The 12,359-nt window shown below is 45.3% G+C and overlaps 1 protein-coding gene across 3 annotated transcripts in view; it reads left to right on the plus strand.

Moving 5' to 3' along the window:
- Positions 1-12,359, plus strand: part of Tdrd9 (tudor domain containing 9) — a 98,401-nt gene that overhangs the window by 58,992 nt on the left and 27,050 nt on the right. For all 3 annotated transcript variants that reach the window (XM_046453246.2, XM_058582266.1, XM_058582265.1), the window contains 9 exons: positions 648-813; positions 893-956; positions 1,029-1,092; positions 1,887-1,931; positions 2,807-2,860; positions 5,080-5,196; positions 6,176-6,283; positions 8,297-8,397; positions 11,322-11,495. In XM_046453246.2, coding sequence (XP_046309202.1) covers positions 648-813; positions 893-956; positions 1,029-1,092; positions 1,887-1,931; positions 2,807-2,860; positions 5,080-5,196; positions 6,176-6,283; positions 8,297-8,397; positions 11,322-11,495 — 893 coding nt within the window. The remainder of the gene's footprint in view (positions 1-647; positions 814-892; positions 957-1,028; positions 1,093-1,886; positions 1,932-2,806; positions 2,861-5,079; positions 5,197-6,175; positions 6,284-8,296; positions 8,398-11,321; positions 11,496-12,359) is intronic.

The following is a 12,359-nucleotide window of genomic DNA, read 5'->3' on the forward strand; positions in this document are numbered from 1 at the left end:
TGCTGTATGTTGATGTAGAGTCTCTCTCCTGCTGCTCTTCCTCTGATTTTGGTCTTTTCCTTAGCCCAGCCCTCTGTTTGGTGCTTGTGACCCTGCCCTTCCTACTTCAGTTCCACGGCCCACTCCTGGCTCATACTCTGCTCTTGGAGCTTGTATCCCCCAGCCATGGGACCAGCTATGTCCTTGTCCAAAGTCTGTGTGTGCTCTGTTTCTGACCCTTGAGGTTGAGGAGCTGCCTGTGTTTTACTCTTATATATGGTACCTGCTTGGGTTTCTGCAAACTGAGGAGGTTTTATTCATAGGTGGGTATAACAGGTATCTGTGGTGTGCCATGGGCTGAGGCTGCAGACCCTTTATTCAGTACTGTATGTGCTGTATTTGTTAAGTAGACTTTGGTGGCAATCCTTGAGTGTTACCTCCCATATAAAACATATAATATGTTTTAAAAGAAATAATAAAAGTCAAAGTTTGAAGAGAGAATTAAAGGTTTTGGGGAGCATTAATCTATTATAACTTGACTTGGATATCGTTCAGAATCTTATTCACCAAAATTAGGTCTTTATTTCTTGTTTCGCACTCTCCACCAAAGGATGAAAAGGATCTGAATGCACCCATGCTTGCTAATAACATTGATTTATTTTGTAAAGGTTGGAGCACTTGCCGTTAGTGGTCAGAGAGAAGATGAAAACCCCCACGATGGTGAATTGACCTTCTTAGGAAGGGTGCTAGCACAGCTCCCTGTCAATCAGCAGCTGGGTAAACTCATAGTGCTGGGACACGTGTTTGGATGCCTGGATGAGTGTCTGATCATAGGTGAGTGTGGGAAGCAAGCCCAGGGCGGCTCTCTGGTGCCACACTCTAACAGTCTTCATTCTGTGTCTTCTGTTGTCAGCGGCAGCGCTCTCATTGAAGAATTTTTTCGCGATGCCTTTTCGGCAGCATCTTGATGGATATAGGTATTTAACGTTCATATTTAAGAGGTCACCTGGTCCTAATGGTGTTGAGTGACACTTGTTGTCATTCTGCAGGAACAAAGTGAACTTCTCTGGCAGCAGCAAGAGTGACTGCCTTGCACTTGTGGAGGCCTTTAAGGTGAGTCCCTGTGCTTGCCCATGGAGGTGGCACCACAGGCTGCCAGCATGTCCACATTCATGGAGGCAGGGGTGGAGGGAGGAATGTCTAGCATTCAGCAGCCAACTGTTGGAGGAAGGGCCGTGGGGACAGGAGGCCAGTGCCGGGTTTCTATTCTCGCCACTAAAAGGCTCAGGGGTCACTCTAGTTAAATTGGGCTAATTGGGCTGTGCAAAATAACCACACAAGAGACCCAAATACCTTTTTCTTTGGGGTCGCTGTGACAGCTCCTCTGACCTTAAAGGGTCCACAGGAAGAGAGTGAGAGCATGTGCTGACCCCTTTTATTGAGAAGCTATTCAAATGAGGCAAGGGGTCAGATTTCAGGGGGCTGAGTCTATCTTCATGATGTCCACTGTCAGCAGGTTGACTGACTTCTAGGTAGACCACACACAAAGGCACTTCCATGGAAGATTCTATCCTAAACAGGGCAAGGGGTTATATTACAAAGGAACAGGTGAGCGTAGCTCCACCCATGGGGCTGTAGCAAGACACACCCATGCACAAGACACCTACCCTCGAACCCAAGAAGGGTGGGGAAAGCTCTGCCACATTTCTGTGATTGAGTGCCTCAGCACCCAGCCAGGGATGTGACTCAGTCAAGTGCAAGGTTGGTCTCCTACAGACCAGTGTCACGAAGGTGATTGAAAACATTCAATTTGCAAATTTCCTGTGGCCACAATGTGTTGAAATTGGAATTTTAAAACATCTGGTAGCCAGTAAATTATTCTGAAACTGTGGATCATTGATTTGTAGATGTGGCAGGCTTGCAGACAACGCGGAGAGCTGCGGCATCCCAAGGTTGGTCATGTTCCCTGTTGTTTCCTCGTGGTGGCATGAGTGACGAGGTTTCCTGAAGACTGTGTGCCTGCTTGTTCACTGCTCAGGAGCTGTGGACAGCTGTTGTGTGCTGCCCTCTGGGATGGGCAGCTGTGATCTTAAGTGGCTGGGTCCTTTTGCCGGTGCCCCTGGCTTTAGTCACTGGGTAGGAAGCCATGCATCCTGCAGAGCACAGAGCTGCTGGCTCCACAGCTCCATGTGCACTGATCTTCCTGCCAGTTCAGGATACCTTTTTCTTTGGGGTCGCTGTGACGGCTCCTCTGACCTACACTTCAGCTAAGTGTAGATAATAGGCTTCAGAGGAGTTTAATCTGGTTGCCTGCATTTCGTTTCCTTTAATTTGGTCAAGTTTTTTCTTTTCCTAAACCAGGTAGGCTTCAGAGACTTTGGCAGGTCTGTGTAGATTGACTGTGCTTAGGTGAGTCTCTACCAAGTGTGCAAGCTGCCCTAGGAAGTTGTCTTCTGTACACTCAGCCATGTCACCTGCTTTGGAGCTGTGCTCTTTCTCAAGCTAGTCAGGGTGTTTCTGCCTTTAATGCTTGGGACAGGTGAACCATAAGAGTGGTTCCTGTGTGGTGCTCAATGTGCAGTTAGAAGCCCTGGAGAGGGTGTGCTGTGGTCACTGTAGTACGCTGTTTAGTGCACAGTTGCTCACGTGCCAAGACTTCTGTACAGGCTTGTAGACAGTGACTGAACCCAGGGGCACCGGCAAAAGGACCCAGCCACTTGCTTATTTTCTGTACATGGCCAAGTTCAACTCTATTTTCTGTACTTGGCCAAGTTCAACTCTTATTTATTACCTTGACATTGAATATTATGCTTTTATGTATTTAAAGGATGAACTTGACTGGGGACGGCTGAATTATATTCAGATCAAGAGAATTAGAGAGGTAAGTTTTAACTTCTTTTACTAAATGGACACAGGTAAAACTGGCTTAGCAAATGTTCACTGAGGACTGAGAATGCACAGGGTGGTCCTGACTGCTCTGAGAGGTGGTTCCTCCACCCATCCCATGTCCAGCAAGGCTGCCTTGGTGGCTTCATCCAGACATCCAGTCCTGGGTAGGACTCCCCCATGCTTAGTATAAGAGGAACGGATGTGTGATATTATCAGGTGTCCTTTCAGAATTTTTCAGGATGGCATGTGGTCTCTTCATTGTTAACTGACTGACATGACTGAAAGCACTCTAGCTTCTACTGTTGTGCCATCCCTGGGTCCTGGGTGCCTGCCTTCTCCTGTGAGTGTGTCCTGTGCTACTGGCCTGTGGTGTTTGTGTGTAGATGTGCATGCGCAGGGACTCGCACAGGCACAGTGGGAGTGGATTTTGCTGTTAGGTTTGCGTACCCTTGTGGGATGAGCGTCTTCCAAGCCCAGGGAAGCTAATAGTGCAAACTGGGAATATGTGTCTTTTAAGTTGACAGAATGCACCCATGAAAGCCTCTGGCACCAATGCCTTTTTGAGAGAGAGGTTTTTTTAAAAACAGTATTTTCAGTTTCTCTGGTAGTTGCTGATCCTATCTGATTGCTCGCTTTTAAAAAATATCTTTTTATTTTTTATAGATGGACACAATATCTTTATCTTGTTTTATTTTTTTTTTATGAGGTGCCGAGGATCTAACCCAGTGCCTCACATGTGATAGGCAAGTGCTGTACCACTGAACCACCCCCCTATCCCTATTGTGTCTCTTGATTTAACTTTTTTAGTCTTCCAGAGATGAATATTTAATTTATTGATATTTTCTAATTAAAAACATTTAAAGCTATGAATTTGATTGTAAGCACAGTTTTGGCCACATCCTGCTGTTCCTGTTCATAATTTCCTGAGTGTTTTCCTCTTTGACTCAGCTCTTTAGAAGAGTTTTTGTATAGTTCCAAGGTAAAAAAAAAATTTGCTAGATATCTTTATATTAATTTCTTATTTTATTGGATTTTAGTCAAAGGAAGTGACTGTCATCACTTCAGGATGATTTCCAGTTGGCTCTAGTGTGTATAATTACACTCTTGTGGGAGATATCAGGCTGGCATCTGGACGTGCTGCCCCTTGTGGCCCAGGGCTCTTGAGTTTCTCCTCCCTTCACAGAGATAGTGGTTTTGACTTTCTTCTGTCCTTTCAATACTTTTTTTTTCTTTTTTTTTTTTTTTTTTGTGAATGTGTGCTAGGGGTTGAATCCAGGGCCTTCGGCGTGCCAAATATATACTCTACCTGTAAACTGCCCACAAACCTCCACCAGCCACTTGTAGGGTTGTCCCCTCAGTTGTGTTCATGCCTGTTACTGTATGTTTTTACATTTTGTAACACATTGAGATGATGTTGAGGTGACTGTTGATAGTTCATAGGATTGGAGTTGTGTGGATTGGAGTTGTGTGTTTTCATATGTGTACACGTATTTAAATTTTTTTTAAAAAATGCATTGTGCTCTAGGTTTCCAATTTGGCTGACCTATTATTATTTATTTATTGTACTGGAGATTGAACCCGGGGCACTGAGCCACATCCCCAGCCCTTTTTAGTTTTTACTTTGAGATAGGTTCTCGCTAGGTTGCTTACGACCTCTCTAATTTGCTTAGGCTGGACTCAAACTTGCAAGGCTCCTGCCTCAGCCTTCTGAGCCACTGGGATTGTAGGTGTGTGCCACCATGCCCAGCTCCCTGTGTGTACATTTAAAGTTTGACATTTTGTATAAAACAATTTTTATTACAAGTGGATTTTTTTTAATTAAAAAATTGTTTTTCGTTTCGAAGGACTGTTTGACCATTGGTCAGCTGTCTTGTTTCTAGTCACAAAAGCAGAGCAGGCTCATGGCAGAGGTTGGGGAAGGAATTAAAGGGTTTCAGGGGTGTGGTTGTGGTCACCTGCATACTGGACACTCCCAGGTGAGGCTGGTTTGGGTCTACTGTTGGTGTGCTCTAGCTGAGGTGGAGGTACAGGTGGTTTCCTGTTTTCTACTAATGTTGTGTGTGGAGCATCTCGGGCTTATAGGATGCCTTGCGCAGCTGCAGTGCCTTACCCTGTGGGTGCTTGTGCATTCCGTTGTGCGCTTGCTCCCTGCTGTTCTTGCTCTGAGGAGCATATGCATGGGAGACACCAGATTTCGATGTGTTTTCTCAGGTGGCTGAATTGTATGAAGAACTGAAAAACAGAATCTCCCAGTTCAATATGTATGTGGATCCTCGACGGCCCGTCTTAGACCAAGAGTATCCACATAAGCAGCGCTTCATCCTACAGGTGCGCTGGGGCTTCCTGGGAGTCTTTCCCGACTCTTCCTGCTTGCTTGGGTTTGGCTGAGAAGCTCCCATCTCCAGCTGTCAGCACTTCTGCCCTAGCTGAGCTTCAGAGATCTCAGGGCCACCTGTACGTGCCTAGATGAATGGGGACTGGGAGCCATTCTCACCTTTCCTTATTTCCCACTTCCTGGCACTGAATTGACAACCCAGACCTGCATCTTCCAGGGCATGTTTGTGTGGAGTACCAGCTGTCACTGAGTCTGTTGTGGATTCAGAAAGTGAGAGTGTCCTTGATATCATTGGCACAGGGAGCTGTCCTCTTACCCTGCAGGGACATTTTAACTCTTGGGGCTGTGGGTTTAGATGACTAGCTGTGAGCTGGAACCGTCCCTATAGGGAAGGTAGGGAAGTGTGTCCTGGCAGGTGGAGGGTGCTTCTGCTGTGGGCTTTGAGAGGGGCACTGGCTAATCATGCAGCCTTGGACAGCTGTCTTTGTGGGAATGGGAATGTTTTTCTGGATGTAAAGTTACCAAGAGGCAGGAGAGTCTTCTATGGGTGTGTCCTTACCAAAAGGATGCTTTGCAGAGTGCCTTTGAGAGGTGAGTATTAGATGCCAACCTGCTGCCCTCAGTCAGGTGTCCAGATGGGAGGCTGGGAGTCTCATTTGCACACCTGGGAGAGTGGAAGTCAGTGTGGGGCTGGGCTATGTGTGGTGACTGTGCTCAGCTCCCCGCCGTTCCCAGCAGTGTTCTGGGAAGTGCCTCAGCTCCTTTGAAGAAAGGGTGAGTAGAGTGTGTCTGTTGTGGGGAAATAACCAGTGTGTGACTTCTACCTGGTGGGGGAGAGGTCCTGTTTTTATGCAGATGACACCTATCTTTTGCATATTGGGTGGCCCAGAAATGCTGGGGTGAGATTAGAAAACTGGTGAGAATAACTGATGAAGTGTGCAGTTTCTTCATGAAAATGAGCTTCTTTTTCAGGTTGTATTGGCAGGTGCTTTTTATCCAAATTACTTTACTTTTGGACAACCAGATGAGGAGATGGCGGTGAGAGAGCTGGCTGGCAAAGACCCAAAGACGACCATCGTGGTGGGTACAGAGGACGAGAGGCTGTCCCTGGGTGTAGACTGAGTCACTGGTTTCCAGCTGGAATTACCTTTTGGTTGTGGACAGTGCAGAACACGAGCCTTTCCAATTGTTTCTGTCTTGAGGCTGCTGTGTGGATCTTCCCTAGAGTGAATGTTAGCCTTGATTGGCCTTTCAGAGACTTCTGGTCCTTTTTGGCAGATCTGGGCTTGCAAGAAAACCTGAAGAAATTATGTATTCATGGCAAATGGTGATTTGATCATTAGCTGTTTAGAAGGATTTGAGGCACTTTTCCATAAATTTAAGAACATTTTGTTAATTAGCAACTTAAATATTATACAAAATTAAATGTTGATTAGCAGCTTAGTACTGTGATCCCCTGACTTGGATGCCCAACAGAAAGTCTTAGGGACTTATTTGTTTTAAAATTCAGATTAGAGGGCTTCTCAAAGTCTGAGCTAGAAGGTATGGCCTAGAAATCAGGATTTAAATAACATGTACTGTAGGTGAATCTAGTGATCAGCCACAGGCACTGACCATTAGGTCAACACTGTGGATTGTTTGCACCCCAGCAGCAGGGTGATGCACAGCTGGAGGGAGGCGCTGGAGAACTGGACTTCATTGAGCTCCTTGTTTGGTGTGAGCTGGAGTTGGGCACAGGGTGGGAAGCACTTGGTGAAGAGCAAATGCACACATGGTCACTGCCTGTGTTGGTTCTGGGTATTGCTATGGCACTTGTGCTATTGCTGAGGAAATGAAGATTCACAAGAGAAGGACCACTCTACCAGAGCATTAGAAATTCCAGTCTGTAAAAAGCTATAGCTGAGCACTGTGGGGCACTGGGTGAGGACCAGTGATTTTGTTGTTCATCAGGGATGACTGAGATCTTCTTTTGGCTTCCTCTCTCCCCTTGTCCCCTTTGTGGTGTCCTTCCTTTGGGTCTGCACTCTGGAAGGGCCCTAGGGACAGGACCCTGCTTTAAATGCCTCCTTCTGTCACCAGGCTGCCTTACTCCTCATGCACTCTGAGGGCCAGAACTAACTGTGCATCATAGAAGCTGCATTGTGCCTGGCTTGTCTTAGTTCTTCTGTAAGAAGCCTTGTACTAAATACTTTTTATTCATTCTTCCCTGAGCCTCACAATGACAATTTTGAGTTAAGGATTTGTCCTAATTTCATGAAGTGGCCATTCTATAACTTGGTTAAGGAGACATGAGCTTCAGGGAAGGATGAGATGGGACAACGTGGCCTAAGCCATGCCCTCCCTTGCCTGCTGCCCTCCTGTAGCTGGTGTGGGCCTGAGATCAGGGTTTGGCTTCTGAGCAAGGGCCCATGTGGAGCCAGAGCTAGGAACATGACTGGTCCTGGTGTGCACAGAGGGCATGAAGTGTGGCAGAGCCCTGCAGCAGCTGAGTGTCCTTGAGAGCTCACCTCTGGCTGCTGTGATGAGGGGTCACCCTTCTCTCATTATTAGTACATTTTTCTTTTGTTAGGTTCCCATTTTTCCTTATGTAGAAATACAATGTTTTTAAAAGGATGTGTTTAGCTTGATTATTTTAAGGTAAAATAAAACAGAAGTCAACCAATATTAATTTTCCTATATTAGATTGACCTTTTAAAAAATATTTATTTTTTAGTTGTAGTTGGACACAAGTACCTTTATTTTATTTATTTTTATGTGGTACCAAGGATCCAGCACAGGGTCTCACACACACTAGGCAAGTGTTCCAATGCTGAGCCACAACCCCAGCCCCAGATTGACCTATTTTTATAATGAAGAATTAGCCTTTAACATATTTTGTTATTTAAACTTAGTTATAGATTAAAAAACATATTAGGCTATTAAATATCATTCGGCTTCCTTCACCCGTAGCATACCCACTATGGGTGAAGGTGGTGACCTGAGTCTGTGAGCTAAGAGATAAGCAGCAGCCTGAAGCTGACAGACTCGGTGACTGCTCCATCAGCCCTCGGTGACAGCTCTAACCACTCACTGCTGTGGTGTTGTGTCTTACAGTTGAAGCACATTCCTCCCTATGGATTCCTTTACTATAAACAACTGCAGTCTCTGTTTAGACAGTGTGGTCAAGTCAAATCCATCGTATTTGATGGTGCAAAGTAAGTAGATATTTTTGTAATCAGTTGCACTTGTGAGGGAGGCATGACATTCTAAGTGTTCAGACTCCAGTTGCACATGGACGTGGGTCTTTGTGGGGCTGCTGCAGGTGGCTCTTGGAATGCAGCTTTGCTCTAGCTTGTCAGTAGGGTTCATTATTTCTCTTACCTGAGTGGCCTCTTAAAGGGAGCACTGGAATCTGGTAGCATAGACGAGTTCGTGGCACAGTTGGCTTCTCTGCAGGTGCCCTCACTCTAGTGCCTCATCCCCAGATTTTCATGAAATGTCATGAATTTGTTATTTTATAACCACGAGGACACCCCGAATGGAATTTATTTGCTCTTAATTAAAAATATCTTTCCTGAATGATTTTGATCTGTAGTCCTTGCAGAAGCTCAGATTATTTGGCCCTATTTTGTCAGCAGTCAGAAATGAATAGTTGACGGAGTATCACTGGGAGTTTTTATTTTTAATAGGAAATTCTTACATGCAAAAAGAAAGACTACTTAGAGTTCTTAAATTCACTAAATTTTTGAACTCAGAAAAGTTCTTTTAATGTTTCAGTGTTTTAAAATTTTTATTTAATTTGACAAATCTAGTTAATAAGAACACTTTCTCTTTGACTAACGTCCTGCTAATTGGGTTGAACATATCAAATCCATTTTTAATTTGGATTATTCTTTCCAACATTTTAAGTTCCATTTTTGGTGATTAATATATACATTTTCTTTGTAGGCCTGTGAATGCTTTCTGAGGCAAAGTCATAATCCTAACAAGCAGAACCTTTTTAAGTATACTTAACAGTCTTACAGGTTTAATGAATTGAACTTAGGGTGTCTGAAGAATCATCATGGGAGAGGCCCAGATTGGAAACCTTGTGTATAGGCCCAGAGTGGGGGCAGTGACAATCTGGGTGGGTGTTGGAGAGTTCGAGACAAGACTTCAGGCAGACGAGGAGGTGGTGGAACAGGAGCGAGTTAGGGCCAAGTGGCTACAGAGAGCACAGGACTGATGAGATCTGCGTGACAGCTGTCTTGGCAGGAACTGGCTTTGTGTCAGTGGCATCAGATGGGCTTGGGGTTCGGGTCAGGCTGGTCTTTTGTCACAGACTGACAAGTGTGAACATGAAGAGATGGGCACTTAGAGACCCTGCATGTCCTGCTCTGAGCTATTCTTTGGAGCTTCACTTGGACTACATGGAGGCAGATGAAGACATGAGAGGAAGCAGTCTGGAGACTGAAGGAGCCATAGCAGAGGCACTGACAGGGTCCACCCAGTGTGTTTGAAATGAAGAGGAGGTGGTAGGTGTAGCTCTTGGACTTGACAGTTGGTTGCTCGTGGAGGACAAAGGAGAGAGGAGCTGAGGAGGCTCAGGTTTGGGCTTGGATGTTGAGGGCCCTGGATGCAGCCTTGAGCTCAGGGATGGAGTGGGCTGGGGCAGTGGGAGGTGAGGAGCATGCAGGCTTGTGGAAATGTCAGGATGGATGTGCTCCTGGAAGGTTAGAGGCTTGGAAATGTGGTCTAGAGCTTAAAAGAAATCATTTTTAAAGAGGTACTTAGGAGCCTGCTAAAGAAAGGTGATACAGGCAATTATGCTTCATTGGGCAGTAGGTAGGCAGAAAGTGCATGTGTAGTAGTGACGGGAGTCCCAGGGGCTACTAAGGAGGGCTGAGGGAGAGGAGGGCATGCTGGTGTGAGCAGAGGAGGGGGCTAGGGATGGCAGTAGCTTCTGGCTTCAGGGAAGCAGGGCATCCAGTGACAGGCTGCTGCAGGTTAGCCATCTCAGTCACATACCCACTGATGCTCTGGTTGGCTCAGTGTCCTTCCTCAGCAGCAGGTCTATGACAGCCCACCACTCACTGATCGTATGGCAGGAGGGGTTGTAAGTCTCTTTGCATAGCCATGTGAGCACATCCCAGAGCCACTGGGATCACAGGTATGTGTCACTGCACCCGGCATCTAGTACTTCTTATTGATTAATTAGAATGAAGAGTCACTGGTGTTGTGAGGAGAGATGTACAGTGAGAATTTTTACATCTATGGCATTCATAGCACAGTGTGAACTTGCAGCATGGATGGCTGGCAGGTCCCCTTACTTCATGCTTGGTTCTCGTCCCTCCAAGGAAGGGGATGGACTACAGTCCCAAAATACATGAGGGGCCATGCGGGTAGGATATTCATCACCATCACTGGGTAATAAACTTAGTAGTTTTTGAAGGGAGATCACTAAGTTCTCTGCTCTGTGCACTTGTGCTGTTTTCTGAATCTGTGTTTTTATGTGTAATAGTTAACAAAAATAACAGGTTTGATTTTTTTTATCATTTTGAAAATTAAGATTTCTTGGGGCTGGGGTTGTGGCTTAGTGGTAGAGTGCTTGCCTAGCATGTGTGAGGCACTGGGTTCAGTTCTCAGTACTGCATATAAATAAATAAAATAAAGGTCTACTGGTAGCTAAAAATTATTTTTAAAAAGATTTCTTGGGTGAAATGGTCTTGTGTTATATAAGGATAACACCTGCTTTCAGTGTAATGGCTTATCATTGTAATTTTTATTTCCCCTAGTGAATAAATTTTCAAATCAATCTAGTTCTTTTTTTGGGGTGGGTAATGGGGATTGAACTCAAGGGCCCTCAACGACTGAGCCACATCCTCAGCCCTATTTTGTATTTTATTTAGAGGCAGGGTCTTACTGAGTTTCTTAGTGCCTTGCTTTTACTGAGGCTACCTCAGCCTCCAGAGCCACTGGGATCACAGGTGTGTGTTACTGCACTCTGCATCTAGTACTTCTTATTGATTAATTAGAATGAAGAGTCACTGGTGTTGAGAGTTGTGCGGTAAGAATTTTTACATAATTTCTAGATAAATTGTATGTGATTATTTTTTACCAGATGCCTGATGAATGTACTTGCTTTATATTTGGGGAGCAGAGCCTTTGTGGAGTTCTCGAGGAATCCGACAGAGAGATTTAAAACCCTTCCTGCAGTGTATATGGCAGTTAAGATGTCTCAGCTGAAAGTGTCGCTGGAGCTCAGTGTACATGCTGCTGAGGAGATCGAAGGGAAGGTGCAAGGAGGGACGGTGTCGAAGCTCAGGAACACCAGGTATTTCTCAAAGACTTTGCCTGGACTCAGGTTCCAGATAATGTTTTCCTAGGGCTGTGCAGCCTGGTGTGTGCTGTAGCTTATGCTGCAGGTTTGGTTTGAATGCTGGTTGCATCACTTCCTTGTGTGTGCTTGGGCGCATTACTTAACCTCTCTACACCTCATGTTTTTATCTGTTTAAAAGGTATGACACCCATTGTATTAGGCTTTAAGTTTAAATAGTACAGATTGAACCTAATGTTAATTCCCTTTCTTCCTCTTTAGGCATGTGCATTTCCTTGTGATAGTTCTCTTTTAAGCCAAGTGGAATTTTCTTTGTTTTAGTGGAGAGAGGGTGGTACACAGTGGAGGTGCAGTTGGGAGCACTTGTTGCTTGAAGTGCCAGCTGCCAGTGGTGTCCTTCCCTCCAGCCATGTGGTGTGGGCAGGGATTGCTTTATATCCATTGGCTCAGAGTAAAGCTTATGGACCTTCTTAAAACAGCCTCTAGTGTTTGCAGTGGTTCCTCACTGCCACTTGGGCAGGAAGTCCCACCATTTCTCACTGTGGCCTTCCTAACTGGTGGAGCTCATTAATGATCTGAGTGCTGGTGAAAGAAGGGGTGTGTGTTCAGCTGGTTTCATCCAGTGCCTGGTGTGTTGGCTGCTGAACGCATGGGGACATGGTGGGTTCCATCCTCTGCTTAGAGAATACCGCCCTGCCCTATCAGAGTCCACTAGTACCTGAACACCAGTAAAGGAAAAAGAGTGGGATCAGATTTGTCTTATAATTCTTCCCTTCATTTTAGAATATCAGGTATTAGAAAAGGAAAATCTTGGGTTTATTGAATCTGTCTTTCATGTCCCAGATCTTTGGCACTTGCTGT

The sequence above is a fragment of the Marmota monax genome, unplaced genomic scaffold, assembly GCF_021218885.2.
Source record: "Marmota monax isolate L192 unplaced genomic scaffold, Marmota_monax_Labrador192_F-V1.1 WCK01_AAM20220418_F8-fsc00190, whole genome shotgun sequence".
Taxonomy (NCBI): domain Eukaryota; kingdom Metazoa; phylum Chordata; class Mammalia; order Rodentia; family Sciuridae; genus Marmota; species Marmota monax.